The following is a 17,647-nucleotide window of genomic DNA, read 5'->3' as shown; positions in this document are numbered from 1 at the left end:
TGGTTAGGGGATGTCAGGGAAGCATACACAAAAATCCCAGGCTCTGCCAGAATCAGCTATAGCACAGAATAACCAATATCCCTGGCCACAGAAATCTGGGGGACAAACTGGAAATAGAAATTAACATCTTGCATTCCTGCATAATTATCTGACCATCAGCTCAGCCTCCATCTGGGTCTTCATCACATTTCCAGCCAGCCATTCCTGTACAGGAGCTCAGGGCAGGCAGAAAAGGCTCTGGGGCACCCCAAGGGTGGGATAGCACATGCATAATTGTTTTGGTTTTGGCCTTTGACTGTCTGTTTAACATCTTTGTGGCAGGGTGAAGCTGGAACCTGACACTTTTACCTCCATGGATCCCCTAAACCTCTCTTGGTACAATGGTGACATCGGTGATAGGAACTGGAGCAAGCCACTCAACGAGTCCAGTGCAGACCAGAAGCCTCAGTATAACTACTATGCCATGCTGCTCACCCTTCTCATCTTTGTGATTGTTTTTGGCAATGTGCTGGTGTGTATGGCTGTGTCCAGGGAAAGAGCCCTTCAGACCACCACTAATTACCTGATCGTGAGCCTGGCAGTGGCAGATCTCTTGGTAGCAACGCTGGTCATGCCTTGGGTGGTCTATCTGGAGGTAGGTGACCCAGTTTTCCTTTGCAGTACTGAATGTTTCTGATTAATTGGTAGAGAAAGGGAAAGTTTAGCAGCCTGAGTGCCAGCTACTTCCAGACCTTTTGGATTTCCCCAAACAAAAGTGTTCTTAATTTCCTAACAGTTGGTCAGATTCTTCAAGGAAATGGACATGCTTGGAGATGAGAGGCTGACCTGAAAATCCACTGTTCAGAAGGCTAAATTACAATCCAATTGTATTGAAAATCTGGCCTTTAGAGGGGTCAAGAGTGACAGGACCAAAACCTCTGTTTCCAAAGCTGCATAGGTGAACTGTTCATTTCCAAGCATAAGAAGAAGTCTGCAGCATCAGGAGTGTCACACCAATAAACTGCATCAAACAGTGATCAAAGCCCTGTTTTTGAAGGACAACAGAAGAGAAGGAATTTGTAGAAGTAGGATGTAAATCCAAAGCTTTTATATCACAATATAGGAGAGAAAGAGAACAATAAGTGAGTTTTTCACAGTGCTGTCACCAACCTCTTTTCTTGATGGCAAATGAAAACCTGGCCAGGACCCTTTGCAACCCTCAATGCAAACAAATCCTCTGCCTCCAAAATTCTGAGGTTTCTCCTACATAAATGGAGAGACTAAGGGAGAGACCATCTGCAGTGTACAGCATCTCCCACAAGCTTGAAACTGTGTTCAGGAAACATATTTTGCAGAGGCTCCTATCTGGCTGGAAACCTTTACCTTTGGGCAAATTCTCATTAAAGTTACTGATGTAACTGTCTCTTAAGTGCTTTTTTAATCGCCAAGTATTCATCTGTCACTCAAGCTTCAATGCAGTCATTCTTTCTTCCTTCTTTATGCTGCCTATGGTTATGTATATCAGAGCAGAAATAACTGAAGAATAGATATCTTATTCATTCTATTTTCAAATGAAGTAGGACTCTATTTTTATTAGAGGGAAATATACTTTTTTCATCACATGTCAAATACAGCAGTCCTAATAATTGCTATCAAACTTAATTGGCAAAGTTCAGTTTCAATATCAAGATAAGTGAAGAGAGAAAGGCTACTGGCAACTGGAAGTGTTATCATACGTTCTTTGTCTTTACCACAACATGTTTTGTGTCAAAGAATTCCCACTCTGAATTAAATTCATTTTGTTCACACACACACACACAAAACCAAAAAAAGTAAAGGATTTCTACCCTGATTATTCAGACTAAGAAATGAAGGAAAGTTCCTGCTACTCTACTGCTGGTCTTTGCTAGGTATAATTGCAAAAAGTATCTAACAGAAAGCTGTAAGTACAATTAGAAGTGCTCAGGGTATAAAATTACCATATTTCCTTCCTAACACTTTTTTGCAATGCTTCAGGGTCCATTTGAAGCTCCAACATAGTTCATTCTGACCTTGAGGAGACTTGCACTCTCTTCTGCCCTTGGAATACAAGCCCAGGTTTGTGTTGGTGTTTGGACTGCCCAACTCAATCCAGGGGAACAGGATGGAGTTAAGGATGATGAAAACACACCAACCCACAGAGGAATGCACTGCAGAGAGGTTTGGATGGAGCAGAGCACTTCCTTTGTGGCTCTGCCATCATTTGAGACCTTTAGACTAGACAGGACAACATCCTCCAAGGCAGTCAGTGGCAAACACTCCCTGACACCTCACATGCCCTGATTCCAGCTGAAACTTCTGTAGACAACATTTTGATCTCTCTTGAGCGAGCAGAACTCCAGCTACCAGCAAGCATTGGTATCTTTGTGCAAAACTCTCCCTTTAGACCCTCTCAGTAACATATCCTCAGTGAATTGCTTTATTGACCTTATTCTCTCTCTTTGCAGGTGGTTGGTGAGTGGAGGTTTAGTCGAATCCACTGTGATATCTTTGTAACCCTGGATGTTATGATGTGTACTGCCAGTATCCTCAACCTCTGTGCCATCAGCATTGACAGGTGAGGGCTCCATGGCAGCCAAGTCGTGTCAAACCTGTGGTAGCAAGTCACAGCTGTCTTTATACAGTCTAATTTTACCTGTGACTCAGAGACTTGAAAATGGTGAGAGCTGCTCTCTTTTGAAGAGTAATTAAAGGACCCAGCTGAGGTCTGAGCGGGGATTCCATCAGAAGCAGGCGCCAGTCTTGAGAATGTAAATGAAAATCTGTGTCTGTCCCCCCATAGTTCAGTCCTTCTGTTCAGATCCCTGGGTGACTGAGGGGTCAGCAGGTCAGAGAGGGTGGAAGGCAAATGCTGAGTTGAACTGGCTCCAGCCTCACGCCTTCCAAACCAGGGAACACAGACAGCTTGGAGACGCCTGAAACCTGACGTGCCCTCTGTTCTCTTTCTGGGCCAGGCTCTCAGACACAGAAAACCAGGTGTAATTTCCCCGAGAGTTTGTCAGCAGTGGCAGAATAACAACAGGCTGGGTTTGTATCTCCACACTGCAGGTACACAGCAGTAGCGATGCCCATGCTGTATAACACCCGCTACAGCTCCAAGCGCAGGGTCACGGTCATGATTGCTGTGGTCTGGGTGCTTTCATTTGCCATCTCCTGCCCTCTCCTCTTTGGCCTCAACAACACAGGTGAGTGCTGTGCCACCTGCAGCTGGCTACTGGCATCTTCCTGGTGTCACTGGGTCCCCAGACAGTCTTTTGTTATCGGTCAGGATCAGAGATGATGGTCAGGTTTTAGGTTTATTGGAGTCAATCCATCCCTGTTTCAGATGTCCTGTCCCACTGTCATCAGAGACTATTGCTGTCAGCTGCTTCTGGATCTTCTTTCATCTCCTGCTGTTCCAGACCAGTGTTATAGACACAGCAGAGCTGTGAGACAATGTAAAAGTTTAAGCAATATTTGTCAATGTTATAAAAACATTGGTCTGCTAAAAAAACCAAACCAAAAAACCCAACCCAAACAAAACAAACAAACAAGAAACAATCAATCAAACATAAACCAAACTAAAACAGAAAACCCCTCCAATATTAGAGCTCATGAAAAAGAAAGCCATGGGATAAGTATTCACTGAGACAGAACAAAAAAGAACTGTCTGTTCAGCCAGCAGTTCCATAGGAAGCCAGGGTTATACACAGCATGGGATCCATGCTTCATTACAAGGCAAGCAATAGCCAGGGACTTCAGACTCCTGTGACTCCCTGTGACCCAAGAGGAGTTTGCTGATCTGGTACCACTTCCAGCTGCCACAGTGTTCCCCACAGAACCTGGACCCCTCCCTCTCTGGGTATCTCTGTGCCTTCTGAAAGGGGGAGAGAGGAAGGGAAAGTGGGATGCCAGCTCCGAGCAGCAGGGACAACAAGCCTGAAACTTTTTGTCTTCCAGATGAGAATGAGTGCATCATTGCCAATCCTGCCTTTGTTGTGTATTCCTCTATCGTCTCCTTCTACGTCCCCTTCATTGTCACCCTGCTGGTGTATGTGCAGATCTACATCGTGCTCCGGAAGCGCAGGAAGCGCGTCAACACCAAGCGCAGCAGCCACGGCCTGGACTCGGACATGAAAGCCCCTCTGAAGGTAACCAGACCTCTGCCCTGCTCCTGCCTTTCCCTTTCCTGCTCCTCAACACCCACCCTCCTCTCCCCGAATGGGTGGAACGCTGGATGACAGAGCTGAACGCTGTGTCCTGGGCTGTCCTGCAGCCCCAGTGATGCTCTCTGGTCTCAGGGGATGCTTCACCAGCAGGTCTGCATTAACCAGGCTGCATTCCCCTTGGCTCTGCTGAGCTGGGGTTGGGGTATCCAAGACTATTTGCAATAGAAGGCAGTCCTGTCAGGACAAAGAAGTGCAATGGAAATGGTTTATGTGGCTGGGGTGCAAATGACACCCCGGGAGATGATAGCTCTGCATGAGACATGGCTGTCAGGGCAGAGCAGCTGAGCCTGTCAAGTGTGAGAACACTTGTCAGGATGCTTCCCTGGCAGCACAGGCTGAACTAAGGGTAGGAAGGTTCAGTCTCAGGGGCACTGACTCAGAGGTCAGTGTCCTGTCAGGCAAAGGAGGCAGCAAGGCAGGGATAGACTGGAACACGAGCAGATCTTTGTCTTTTCCTCCCTTTGGTGAGAAGCACAGGGAATGCTTTCCTCCATTTCTGCTCTTCACTGTAGTTTTCCATCATCCCTACCACTTGATTCACACCAATTACTTTCTGCTTCGTGTCCTGTATTTGTATTTCCACCTGCCTCCCTTACCAGCTTCCCTTCCCAATTGCTTATCTGCCTGTGTAACCTCTGAGCTGGTGCTTGCCCCTTAGGACAAATGCACTCATCCAGAAGACGTGAAGCTCTGCACAGTTATTGTGAAGTCCAATGGGAGTTTCCAGGTTAATAAACGCAAAGTGGTGAGTGTTAAAGAGAAGTGGGGGCTTTCCAGAGCACTGAGCTTTCCCCTTTTTATCAGGATGCAAATTTAATTTATGTAGGATGGGAGAAAAATAAACTAAGAACAAAGGTTACCATTCCATCTCAACATTTAAATATTCTTCCCATTCCTTAGAGTGAAGCAGGGGGTTTAAGATCATAGAGCTCTAAAAGACAGACTAAGCTCACCTAAAGATCAGCTATAAAAGCCATGACATTTTAACATTCTGTGTCTTTGATTTTCTTCTCCTCTCTTATTTATTTTATGCCTCAGACTGCACTGGCTTTGTTGGGTTTCACTTGTTGATTGCATTTTTATTTATTTATATTCTGAAAACCTAAATAACATCTGTGGGGTGTGGAGACAGTGCACCTCCCATTTCATAGCCTCTCTGTGCAATACAGGAGCCATTCACTCCACTTCTGTCACTTCTGTCTATCTAAAAGTATTCTTATCTTAACCACATTACTGCCCTCTCTCCAAGCATCCACCAAAAAAATATAGGGAGGGTGAAGAGGGATTGGTTGTTCCTCAACATCATACAGCTTCACTCTAAGTTCATTGCTCCTTTCTGTATACTTATTTGTTTTTATGGTGTGGACATTTGATTCTTGTCCAGGAGGTGGAGAGTCACATGGAAGACCTGGAAATGGAGATGGTATCCAGTACCAGTCCCCATGAGAAAACCACTATCAAACCAGCAGCACCAAGTAACCATCAGCTGGTCGTGCCACTTTCTTCTCGTCGGGGCACCAACTCAACCCTGCAGGCATCTTTGGACAGCCCTGGGAAGCTAGAGAAGAATGGACACACCAAAGAAGCACCCCACACAGCCAAGGTCTTTGAGATCCAGTCTATGCCCAATGGCAAGATAAGGACCTTTCTGAAGGCTGTGCACAGGAGGAAACTGTCACAGCAGAAGGAAAAGAAAGCCACTCAGATGCTGGCCATTGTACTGGGTGAGAGTGTGCATTGGCTTCCTCTGGGGCAGGAAACCAGGGGGTACCCAGGGTTAGGGCAGCCAGCCTGAATGCCCAGCACAGAAATCATTCCACTGGATACTTTAGGGGTTGCCAATAGGAAGGCTGCCTCCTTCCCAGCCAGGAACAGTTCCCAGTGCTGTACAACAGGCTCAGAAAGCTGCCCCTCTCTGGGGTGTCTGGATTGCCAGGAAACAGCTGGGGGTGAGGACAGAGAGCTCAAGGGTTTTCTAGAACACAAAAAGCAGCAAGAAACTAGCACCTCCAAAGGCCAGATTTTTTGGAAAGAAGTTCTTTAGTGCCTGCATATTTAGAATATAGAATACAAGACTTAAGCACACAGAAGGCTTATTCTTCAGGGAAGCATTTTCCCTATGTATGCAGAAGACCCATCCTGTTCTCATAGTCCCCAGATTTGTCCAGCTTTCAAGCAGTCAATCAAAACCTGTCTCTTTCCTTTTCCCCCAGGTGTTTTCATCATCTGCTGGCTCCCATTCTTTATCACTCACATCCTGAACATGCACTGCGACTGTAACATCCCCCCAGCAATGTACAGCACCTTTACCTGGCTTGGATATGTCAACAGTGCTGTCAACCCCATCATTTACACCACCTTCAACGTTGAATTTCGCAAGGCTTTCATGAAGATCCTCCACTGTTAAAAGTAAAAGAAACAAAACGGCAGCCAGATTCTTAAAGAATGAGGAAAAAAAACCCAACCAATGCCATTCATGCACACTAAGGGGCAGCCCTGGGGAGGTCTGAAGTTCTTGTATTGGGCAGGAGGCCCAGAGCATTTCACCAGTGCCATGCCCACACATCTCCTGGGGGGGATGGAGGGAGGACCTTGACATGGGAGGTTCCCTCATCCCTCGAGGTGACCTTTGGACTCTGGGACACCAACCCCAAGGGCACTTTTCAGAGCCACCCTCACACTGTGGTTAAAGTGGAAGCAAAAATCAAGACCCACTCTCTTGATTCTTGCCTGTGGCCATCTAACCTCGAGTGCATTAAACACAGACAGACAACAGACAGAGCCACGTGCAGGCCCCTGCCACGACAGGCTGGTGTCTGACATCATTGACACAATTCTCACCAAAGACAAGACCACATTTTCTGCTTTGCAATAGGAGCAGACAGACAGAGCTTGTGGAAACTCCACGCAACGGCTTTGCCTTCACCTCGAGCTGACTTACCCACCACTAAACTGCTGAAACCTTGAGAATAAAAATCTTCAAGAGGTCCCCAGGTGGGCTAAGAAGGATCTGCCATCTACAGATCCAACCCCTGCAACAATGTGGGCCTACAAGAAATAGGCAGAAGGAAGAAGGGGAGCACAAGTCTCATGTGGGACCACTACATCAATGTAAATATGAATAAATAGGATTAACTGAGTGGAAGCCCAAGCCAAAAACCAGATGGAGAGGAACTGAAGAAGTGATACCTCGTATTGCATGGCATACATTCAGGCCAAACAGGACAGCAACTATCATCTATTATCAGCCAGCCCAGCAGCAATTTCAGGCCACCAGCATTTCATCTCCAGTCTTTTAGAAGAAGTTACAAAACTAGCGAGGAGTTTTAGTGTGGTGAACGTAGACACATGGAGACATTGTGCCAGGTGAGGCATCTGCAGCCATGTCTGTCTCAGATGTGAGCTTGAACAAGCCAGCTAAGCTGGGTCCAGTTCTTCTCACCTAACTTCAGGGTGCCATGAGGCCAAGGATCACCTCAGATATGATTTGCTAATGTCTCTCAAGAGAGAGAGTGCAGAATAATATTGTGCCTAATTTAACAGTAAATGAGATAAAACTGTTTTGGAAAAAGCCAGAAGAAAAGCCCAAGAAATTCCCTAGATGGACCTGCTCCTGTGTCCAAGCTGGACTCTGGAAAGGTCTGGATGTTTCCAGCATTCCTTACCCTCTGCCATCAATCTTCCGTGCTTTAAAACAATCAATACCCCCTAACAGCACCATTTCACCACTCTGACTCTGGCATTGCCAAATCCACACTGTACTTACCAACTGTACTCCCTGTCCTCAGTTCACAATATATTTTGTAATATCTCTGTAAATAAAATATAGTAAGATGAATAAAATGACATGGAAATAGGTCTGCCTAGAAATTAATGTAGGATCTGGAGAAGCAGATGATGCCAATAGCCATATGCAGAGGCAGATTCCCAAGTTCCAGTTACCTGCTGTTCTCTAAATGTGTTAAAAACACAACCCAGAGAGCAATATAATCCATTTTCTCTCTATGCAGTTTGTAGAACAGTCACACAGTTTCTGCTCCAGAATAGATAAAGAAAGCTGCCAAGGGGAGGGGGGGGGGTGGTGTCCTTTTATTACCTTGTTTTCCTAAATTGCAGAAATTGGTCCCATGCATTGACTGAACAGGAGAGTACATGCACCATTTTGTTGATACCAGGAGTTACATGATGCTGTCAGAACAAAATATTGTGAACATGTAAGATGGGGACAGTCACTGCTCTGTCTTAGCATTGTGATTCACAGCTGGGGAGCCTTTGTTCTTCATAGGCAGGCTAAAAGGATTATAGGCAAGAGGAAAAACAGTTCTTACAGAAGCACAGAAAACTTTCCAATCCTTTCTTAATCAAGAAATTTGGAAACAAGAGATCCCAGCCACAGGTTTCTTGTTCTTTTTTTTTTTTTTTTCCAATTTTAACCAAGCAAATTCACTCAGTGGTGGGAATCGACTCAGCCTGGTATTCCTGAAAAGATTCACATAGGGTAAAGACAAAAGGGTTTTGGGTGGAAAAACAGTAACAAGCTACTGCTAGATTTTCTAGCATATTTGAAATAGTAAAGAAGAAAGGTGCCATTTCATTTAGTGAATTAACAGATGGGGAGCTAAATCAATGTAGAAAATAATATGCATATAGACAAAAAAGCTTTAAAGCATTTGGAAGTTGCCAGAGGTGATGTTTGCCCTGTACTACAACCTGGTGTGAGTCCTCAAAATAAGTGGAATGTGAATGTCCTAACTTTGTGCCATGATTCTACTTTGTGTTCAGAGTTAACTCAGGACAAAATCATCATCTTAGATGCTGTGTACCTTGTTTGAAACTTCTGCTTCTGAATCCAGATGCAGAACCTTGTAGTTCAACTAGATAAAACACTCCACCAAAACAAACATCATGGAGCAAAATGCTGCTGAAAAGAGGCTTATGTCCTTTGTCTGTTTGCTAACTTGGGAAAAAAAAAATAACCAAAACAGGTACCACTTCATCCCAAGTATTTGTTGGGAGAAATTACCTGCAGGCCATCATTCATCCCAGTGACATTTTAAGCCACTTCATGCTCCAGACTTTAGGGTATCTTGTGGGAGTATCTATGACCCCAGTGCCCTTGGGAAGATGGCAATGCCCTGCCTGCTCATCTCTGCAGCAGGTTTTCCTTTCCCATAAAGCTCCTGTACTTACAGACAACAAACTTAAGCACTTTCCTCTCATGAATCAAGCCTCCATAACTCTCTGAGATGGGACCAAAATATATCAGCACCTCTGGCTTAGCAACAAATAAACTTATGCCAAGGGCAAGGACAGCCTTTGCAGTCTGTTTGTACAGCACCTGGCACAATGACAGCCAGCCCATGGTTGTGATGGAAGGTGTTTATAGAAGCTTCTGAGAAGATGAGAAGTCAGCTGCATCACAGAAAGACCCTGAGGCTGCTTGCTCACAGTCCTCACTCTTACTTCCACCCTGGAAAAAATACTGCTTTCCCAAGGACTCCAGATGGCAGGATGTGCTGACTGTCATCAGTAAGGGTACTGTTATTTTTTTTAAAATACACCACAGAAGATTTCATTTCTTCATTCCTGAAGAAGAACTCAAGCCCCTTGCTGTAGTGCCCATTTCATGATTCATTATTTGTAACCAAAGCTTTAGTTCTGCTTATTGAGTCTTCCTGTTCCTGCTTTTCTTCCCTGTGATTCACAGCTTGCTGAAGGCTGTGTGGCTCCCTGCACCCCCTGGATGGGTTTAAATGAAGAAACCAGTGAGTTCTGCCTGCATTGCACTTGGTGCTTGCCTGCTTGCTCCCACTACACTCCTGATACTGTTTATCTTCCTGATTGAAGAGTAAACTAATCACAGTAGTTCTAACCAGCTTATTAAATCCTGCTGAAATAGAAAGGAAAACAGGAAAAAGAGCCACTACCCACGTGGTGAAAATCTCCAGTGAAACCAGGACTCCCTGAAGAGTCAAGAATGTATAATACTCATCACAAGTACTTGTGACACCAACAAATGTAATTAAACAGAGACTTGCACAAGCTACCCTGATGTGAAATGCTCTTTTTCTTTCTTTTCCCCAGAAGCAGCACCAGTGCCATTTGGCTGGAAGGGGTCAGATTCCCAGGGACCTGTGGCTTTGCTCACATCTGTGAGCACACCTGTGGCTTTACATCATACAAACACATTCTGGGAGAAGATGGCCTTCAGAGGAGATCTTGTATTTGTTCTGACTTGTTTTACACATTAGTTGGATTTTTTTCTTTTTCTCCCTTATTCCAGTCTGTCCTCAAGAAACCTGGCTTTTGTCTAGACTGGAGCCAGGAGAGTCAGATGTGGGAAAGGAAGGGTGCAGAAAGACAGAAGCAGCAAATAAACTGTTCTTACATTTCTCCATCTCTCTTCTCTTCTAGACAGAAGCAGACTGGGGAGGATTTGGAGGAGGAAGGAATGAAAAACAGCTAAGTACCTAGCCAAGAGCAGTCATGCTGGTATATATACACAGATGAGTCAAACATAAGCACCAATCTGTATGCATTTGGTTGGCAACAATGAACAGTCCTGTGGAATTTACAAACTCACTACTTCTATGCATGGAGAAAATAAATAGAAGCTGTCAGAGCACTATGGCACTGCAGACAACTTCTATGATAAGTACAATGTATTTTTAATGCTGGATTTTTTTAACAAGTTGATATGTCCCCTAAAAAAGTAACTAACTGTGGACTTCACTTGGCTAAGCACAGCACAGCAGTGGGAATATCTCAGCTGTCCTCCTCCCTCTCTGGGTTTTGTGTGGAAGGTTTTGGTGGAGGATTTTGGCAGGGCAGATGGCACAGCCCTGAGGGGCAGCTTATGCCAATGGTAACTAACTGGTCACATGAAGTATTCTTCCATCCATGTTTTGCTTGTTTTTTTTATGCTGGGCAACTTTGCTATGTCATTTAGAAATATTTACATTCATGTTGCACTTACTGTTGCAGAAATTCCTCAGTTTACCTGCTGGGATGTTCTGCTAGAACAGACGCATGGGAACCTCAGCCAGGCTTAGTCAGCACAACAGTAAAACAGTTGGGGATCACAGATAGTTATCTGCAAGGTTCTCTTTATATAGATACAAAAAATTACCCTTCTTACTGCTATAGAAAATACAGAAAACTATCAATCTTCAGGAACTAACAAACTGAAATTTCATTTTAATGGCATTTTATATCCTTGACATGAACCAGAGGTATTGGTCTGCTTGGTTTTGATCCAACACAGAACAGAAAGATAATCCCTGCCCTGAAGTCTAAATAAGTCCAATTGATACTTAATTCTCCTTGCTGTGTAATCCAACTGAATGTCACCATGGCTGATGGAAAATTAGGTGCTCAGATGACTCCCTCAAACCCTCCTCCAAACAACAGAAGTATTTATATTCCAAGATGAAGCAACAGGACACACAGCAGCTTATTTTTAGCATGTCTAGCCCCAGTCAGGATAAAAGGACAGCTACTATGAGGTTCTCCCTTACAGCAAATTTTTTTTTTTCTGAGCCTATGGAAATTTGTTTTTGTTTCTGAGCCTACAAAACAACCCCAGCAACCACTGCCAGCAAGTACTGTTCACACCATTCAGAAGAAATAAACCAGAACTGATCTGTCCATCTCCTGGGGCATTTGAGCAAGTCCTATAGTTCCAGGTCAGGCCTAAAAGATGAATGGATATGCTTTCTCCTGCATATCTAGCAAAAATTAAAAGAGAAAACCCGCTGCACTGGTTAAATTAGCTTGTTCTCCTCAATCAAAGCTTCTTTTAATAATTAAAACAGCTCCCCAACTTCTGTCTTTCTGATGATACCAGACTGTCTGCTTCATAAATAACAACTTTCTTCACCAAAGAAAGAGTGATGCTGGTGGACTAAATATAATTACAGGATAATGAATAATTACCACACCCAGAAATGCATTTAAAGAGACTTAAGACACACAGAGCAAAACCCAAAGCCTTTAAATAAGGAAAAACATTCTCCATGCCCAAGCTGCCATGCTGGGCACAGGAAAAAAAAAAAAAAAAGTGGGATAATGAAAATAAGTGAGCACATTTAGCCAAGCCTACCCTTGCTTCCCTGCTGCATGCAATCAACTGTATCCATAGCTTTGATGAGACTGTAAAGTTTACATCACTTAACTCTCAGCTGCAGGATTCCATGCCAGACTGACTGGAGGGAAGCAAGCAAACAGCACAGAGTTTTAGTGCTTGCTCTACATCAGAAGCCATCACTCCTGTTCTTCACCAAGCCACTGCAGAGATAATCATGTGCTGCTAGGGGAGCTTGTAACGTGGTGAGAGGAACATGAGAAGTTGTGCTTTGGGAGCAAGTTTTAGAAAAATAAAGCAGAAGGCACAAATACACAGAAGGGTGGTGAAAACAGGCTGTACAGAGAGGTTGTGGGATTCAGGTGCTATCACTGGAGTGGAAAGTCTCTTCAACATAGACCAGAGGAGGTAAATCAGGGCCTCTGCCCTGTCTCAGACATCTGAATGTCTCCTGCCTAACCCAGAAGCAGCCAAGAAACCAGGGCAAATCAGCAAACCTGAACCCTCCTGTGATTCTGCAGTAATTACAGCATTGCATGTGCTGGTGAGTAGGTTGAAAACATGCTTAGGTGCCCGTGGCTGGCCTGGATTAAATCCATTGCATGGGATGATTCAATAACACATGGAATTTTCTCTAATATTAGAAAGCTGCAGCACTGCTTCTGCCTCCCTCTGGGCCGTGGGCTGGGTTCAGCAGCAGAGAAAAGTTCACAGATAATGAGAGAGAATGAGAGGGCCTGACCCAAAACAAAGCTGGTGAGTTTGAAAATGGTCTACAGGACCTGAATCTAATGAGTAGGCTGGCTAAAAGCAGAGATACCAGGAAAAATGTTTATGCCTTTGTAGCACTGTACACCCACTTTGCACTCTCTTTTGCTGTAAATGATGGTACAATTGCAGAACAAGAGGAAATCAGCTCCTGCAACACACACCAAGGCTGCAGACTGGGTGCAAAAGCCACCAAATTAAGCTAGGGATACAGATTTATGACTGAATTATTGTGGCTTGGCAATTTACTGTGCTACAGTAATTGAGTTTGTGCATGCTCCCAGCTGGTGGTAGATGTAGGGTAAAATGCTCTAGGCTGTATCCCTTCATTATGTTTACATTAACATGCTTACCTCTCACTTGCTTTGATTTAAGATTATGCAAAGGGTGATTTACAGCAGCTCAGCTAGGGTAACCTGTCCAGAGATGTGTCTGTGTGTCTGAGCACAGCTCTCAAAGGAAATGTTCATGTCTGTGTGGCAGCTCTCAGGGCATCTTGTAAGAAATATGTCTGATTGCCTGGTTGATACAGAAGCTCAGTAAATAACCTCAAAGATGAAACCAGAACCACTCAAGAAGATTACAGAGAGTGAAATACTATGAACTGGGACATGATTCAGTGACACCAGTGAAAGGGAAGATGCCAGTAACTTCTACCATCTTCTTAATTAAAAACAGCAAAAGGAAGTTTTCCATGAAGCAGGGTAATTTTGAGATGCTTCTCTTTGCCCAGCCAGACTGACACAAAAAAGCCATCTGAATAAAGCCAGGTGCCTGTAAACATGCATTTAAAACCAAAAGCCTTGGAGAAAAGCTGTCACCCTGCAGTAAAAATCACTGCACCTCCACCAAAGCCTCCAGCAGTGGGGTTGGGCACCCCCACTCAGAGGGAGTTGGTTCCAGCACATCATCATGCTGGAGGTGAGAGCAGGGAAGTATATTTAGGAATATATACCAGGAAGTATATTTACTGATATTTACTGCCTGCAAGAGGAGGAGCTGGCTGTACACCTGTGTGTGTATGAGCACAAGTGTGCTGGGCAGGTTAATTCATAAGCAGAGAAGACATTTTTGCAGTAAGACTTGCCCCCCAGCTGTATTCTCACCCTACCTATACGTTCCTCAGAAGTATAAAATCCACACTCCTGTTTCAAGCCTCATAAAGTGGATTTGAAAATTGTTCTCTCTGTTTTCTACAAGCACAGGTAGGTCAGGAGGGAGCAATGGAGTCCATGGTGAGCAGTGGTACAAAGGCTTTTGCTGACTTTTCTAAACAGCTCAGAGGTGATGGAGGAGATGCAGCAGTGAGCTCTGCAGAGCTGCTCTCAGGCTACAGCACACAGCAGACTCTGCAGGGCAGAGAGGGATCAAACTCATCCTGGTAGGTAAAAAGGCCACAAAGAGCCAGACTAAGCTGGGGAGGGAATGTCAAACTCTGTTAACAGGCACAGCCATTCACTTCTGAATTAATAAAAGCTCCCCTGCTCAGATGCAAAGGCTAAAGTGGGCTTTGTCTGCTGCTACTATACACATACATTTATCCAATTAGGCTTGTGAGCTGCTCATTTAACCCAGTCCTTCAGCAAAGAGAGCTGTCTTGACATCCTGAACACCTTGTTAACATCAAAACCACCTGGGTTTAGGTTCTCTCCTCCAAGAACCTAAACATATTTTATACAAGTTCCACCTTTTCTCTGTTTTGGCTTATTTGCAGTTGGTTCTTCTTGTTTTTGTACTTGTTAGTTTTCAGAAATGTCTCAGTGGGTTCATGTCCTAAGACATTTTCCTGCTTTCACTGGAGTCTCTAGAGACAAACCATAAACAGAACACAACTGTGTTCAGTCAGAAGGAACAACCTATTGGCCAGCTGAAAGAAACACTCATCTCCCCTGGGAGAAATCATGCTGGGTGTTAGACAGCAAATATTCCTTCAAAATAAAGACAGGTCAGTCTCAGCAAAACCTTTTGTCAGGCTGAAGTCTTCTACAAAAAGACTGATTTGTTTCCTGAGCTCCTTATAAAGAATTTTATTTTTTCCTGCTTGGAGCAGACAGAAAACTTTATCCAAGGAACTGCAATAAAATCTTCATGCTAAGAGCACCTCCCTGCCTAAGTAAGAAAAGAGCTTGTCCTGAGGAGCAGTGAAGATGCCAGAGAATGGGTCCAGATATTCCCCAAACTTAAATTTTGCCAAAGCTAAATTCTTCCAGTATTATTCCATATTACTGCTCTTTTCCTAAAGCAATGGCACTGTACCACAGGGTGAACAGCAGCAAACAAAGGTTCATTTTGGTATTGCAGCTAATTACTGGGACTCTTTGAACCAAACCTAAAGCTTTCTCTTACTCCAGAGGGAGATAGAATCTTTGCTGTCTACCAAGATTGTGGGGTTTATTTTTGTTTTTTGTTTTTGGGGTTTTTTGTTGTTTTGTTTTTGGGTTTTTTTTAGGTTCAGAAGCACAGTTACCACATATCTCTGGGACATGGAGTTTGGTCATGTTCTGTAGGGGGTAGCTGAGCTGTCTGACCACTTAATGATTTTGATCTTTTACCTTCTTGATTTTTCCTTTTTCAAACCAGATTTTTTAAAAATGGAAACAAAGGAATTACTGAGTATAAATGGTAGTTCATTACAGCTGCATGGTAGCTGTGTGATTCACAGATTTTCTCTGTTCATGGATTTATACTCATGAAACTCAATATATAGGGGTAGAGGGGTATTCACATCCCTGAGATACTGCAGGCAACAGAGCAAAAAAACTTGAGGATACTTATCCCAGGAGTTCATACATGTCCCCCTTTATAAGTGGCATTAAACAGAAGCAAGCTGCAATAAAATCAGATTTAAGCTCCTCATGCTGTTCCCTTGTGCAAACTGGTTAATTTAAGCTAAGCATAAATATAGGTTAGTTCATGAAATGGCTGCACATTGTCAGGCTGGGACCCAAAACCCCAGTCTGGTAAAAATGTCCATAAATTCCAACTCCATTGGGTAAATCTGAGAGGCTCCATTAAAGCAAAGCTACTGTATCATGTCCTTGAAAAAGCAGAGCAATTTGTTAAACACAGCAGCACTTGGTGACTCATAAAAGCATCATCAGTCTTTCTTTATAACCAGAAAGAATGCAGTTTGCAACACAGATACAATGAGCAAATGCCTCTCTACATGATGAGGTGGTCAATTCTGCTTCTGGAGGGGTTTATTCTATTTGTAACTCACCCATTCAAGAGAGTTAGGCCCACGGTGTCTCTAATGGGAGCAGTTCTCTGGTGTTTCAGGGTTTCTGGGATTTTAGCCCAGCTCTAGCCAGAGATGCAAAAGAAGCTGTTCCTAGAGATGGGGCAGGGTAGACCTGGGGGCTTCTCTTGCACAGGGTCCTTGCAATAACTTCTTGCCCAAGTAAGAGTCTGGATAATGATATCTCTTCCCCTTACAGTGTTGAACTCAGGCCCCTCTGGGGTTATAACAAAGCAAAGTATTATCAAGCCTTAAAACCAATAATTGTTGGGTTCGGGCAGGGATGTTTGTTTGTTTCTTTTTTTTTTTCTTTTTCCCAAAAGAAGAGAAAATGGGGTTATAGCTAGGCCAGTAGCAAATTACAGAAGAGAAAGGTTTCATGCTGTGCTCTAAGCCAGAATAAAGGAAAGCAGCAGCTGATGAAAGGATGAAAAGATGTTGAACTTGCTGGGTATGAAACGCCTGGTAGGAGAAAACAGCAAGTGCTCCTTGATATCCAGTCAGGCTTTTTTTCCTCTTACTCTAATGGAAGTTGGCTCACACTTGCATGCAATGCTAGAACTGGGTGGAGAGCAGCTTTTTGAAGAGATCTGTGTGTTCATTTCAAAGGAAGAGAATGAAAATACTCCCTAAAGCTGGGGAGTGGAACAGGTAAGTGCTGGGTACTCTGGAAAGAGTGCAGCCAGAGCAGGATTTATTATGTCAGGTCATGAAAAGCTTGTGAAGGGAGTCAGGCATGTCTTACACTGACGTCTGATACAGTACACATCCTACAACCACCCCCTTGTAATAAAAAGAAATTCACTGTTTCTTCTCACATTAAAATCACCCCCTCCTACATTCACATCATTGCTGTCAGAAACATCTTGATTCTCCACACGTAAAGGGCTATGGAAAAAACACAAGCATTTCTTCTAAAAATACTTTTTCCCCCAAGATGTATTTATTCAGATCTATTGTCCTCCAAAATATAGGATTATTTTAATTTATTCACATATCTGCATAATTCCAGTCCTGCCAAACAAACAAACTGCAGCCACTGGGAAGCTGCAGCTTTCCCCCCTTCAGAGTTCTGCTGCTGAGTGAAGGCCACTGAGGGAAGTAAACACTGGAAACATGCCCAGAGAAGAAAGTAGTGACTTCAAAAGGTTTCTATTCCAAAAAGTTAGCTGGTTTAGAGAACTCTGAGCAACACAGAACAGAGCTGAATGCTACTTAGTCTGAAGCTTTCCAGGTAGAAGCACCAGGCAGCATCACACAGAGTCGTAGAAGATCCATTGATGTGATCAAGTATATCAAGCAGGGAATGAAAAGGTCAGGATCCAGAGAAAT

At 43.8% G+C, this 17,647-nt stretch overlaps 1 protein-coding gene across 4 annotated transcripts; it reads left to right on the top strand.

Annotated features, from left to right (window-relative positions):
• Positions 1 to 332: 332 nt before the first annotated feature.
• Positions 333 to 7,586, top strand: DRD2 (dopamine receptor D2). 4 transcript variants are annotated; one of them, XM_030464760.1, is made up of 7 exons: positions 333 to 634; positions 2,466 to 2,575; positions 3,067 to 3,203; positions 3,958 to 4,148; positions 4,885 to 4,953; positions 5,785 to 5,950; positions 6,440 to 7,586. In XM_030464760.1, the coding sequence occupies exons 1-7, from the start codon at positions 353 to 355 to the stop codon at positions 6,631 to 6,633; spliced, it is 1,149 nt and encodes a 382-aa protein (XP_030320620.1). In that variant the 5' UTR covers positions 333 to 352; the 3' UTR covers positions 6,634 to 7,586. The 4 variants fall into 4 exon arrangements, with proteins under 4 accessions (XP_030320620.1, XP_030320617.1, XP_030320619.1 ...); XM_030464757.1 differs by having other exon boundaries at positions 4,885 to 4,971; positions 5,611 to 5,950; XM_030464759.1 differs by having other exon boundaries at positions 353 to 634; positions 4,885 to 4,971; positions 5,761 to 5,950.
• The last annotated feature ends 10,061 nt before the right edge of the window (positions 7,587 to 17,647 follow it).

This window comes from Calypte anna, chromosome 24 (assembly GCF_003957555.1).
Source record: "Calypte anna isolate BGI_N300 chromosome 24, bCalAnn1_v1.p, whole genome shotgun sequence".
NCBI lineage: Eukaryota > Metazoa > Chordata > Aves > Apodiformes > Trochilidae > Calypte > Calypte anna.
This window is presented reverse-complemented; position numbering and strand designations above follow the sequence as displayed.

Bases quoted from the DNA above. Each gene is read 5' to 3' on its own strand.
- DRD2 (XM_030464757.1), top strand. From the start codon at position 353: ATGGATCCCCTAAACCTCTCTTGGTACAATGGTGACATCGGTGATAGG. The intron at 3,204-3,957 runs GTGAGTGCTGTG...TTTGTCTTCCAG, and splicing joins CTTTGGCCTCAACAACACAG to ATGAGAATGAGTGCATCATT. The intron at 5,951-6,439 runs GTGAGAGTGTGC...CTTTTCCCCCAG, and splicing joins GATGCTGGCCATTGTACTGG to GTGTTTTCATCATCTGCTGG.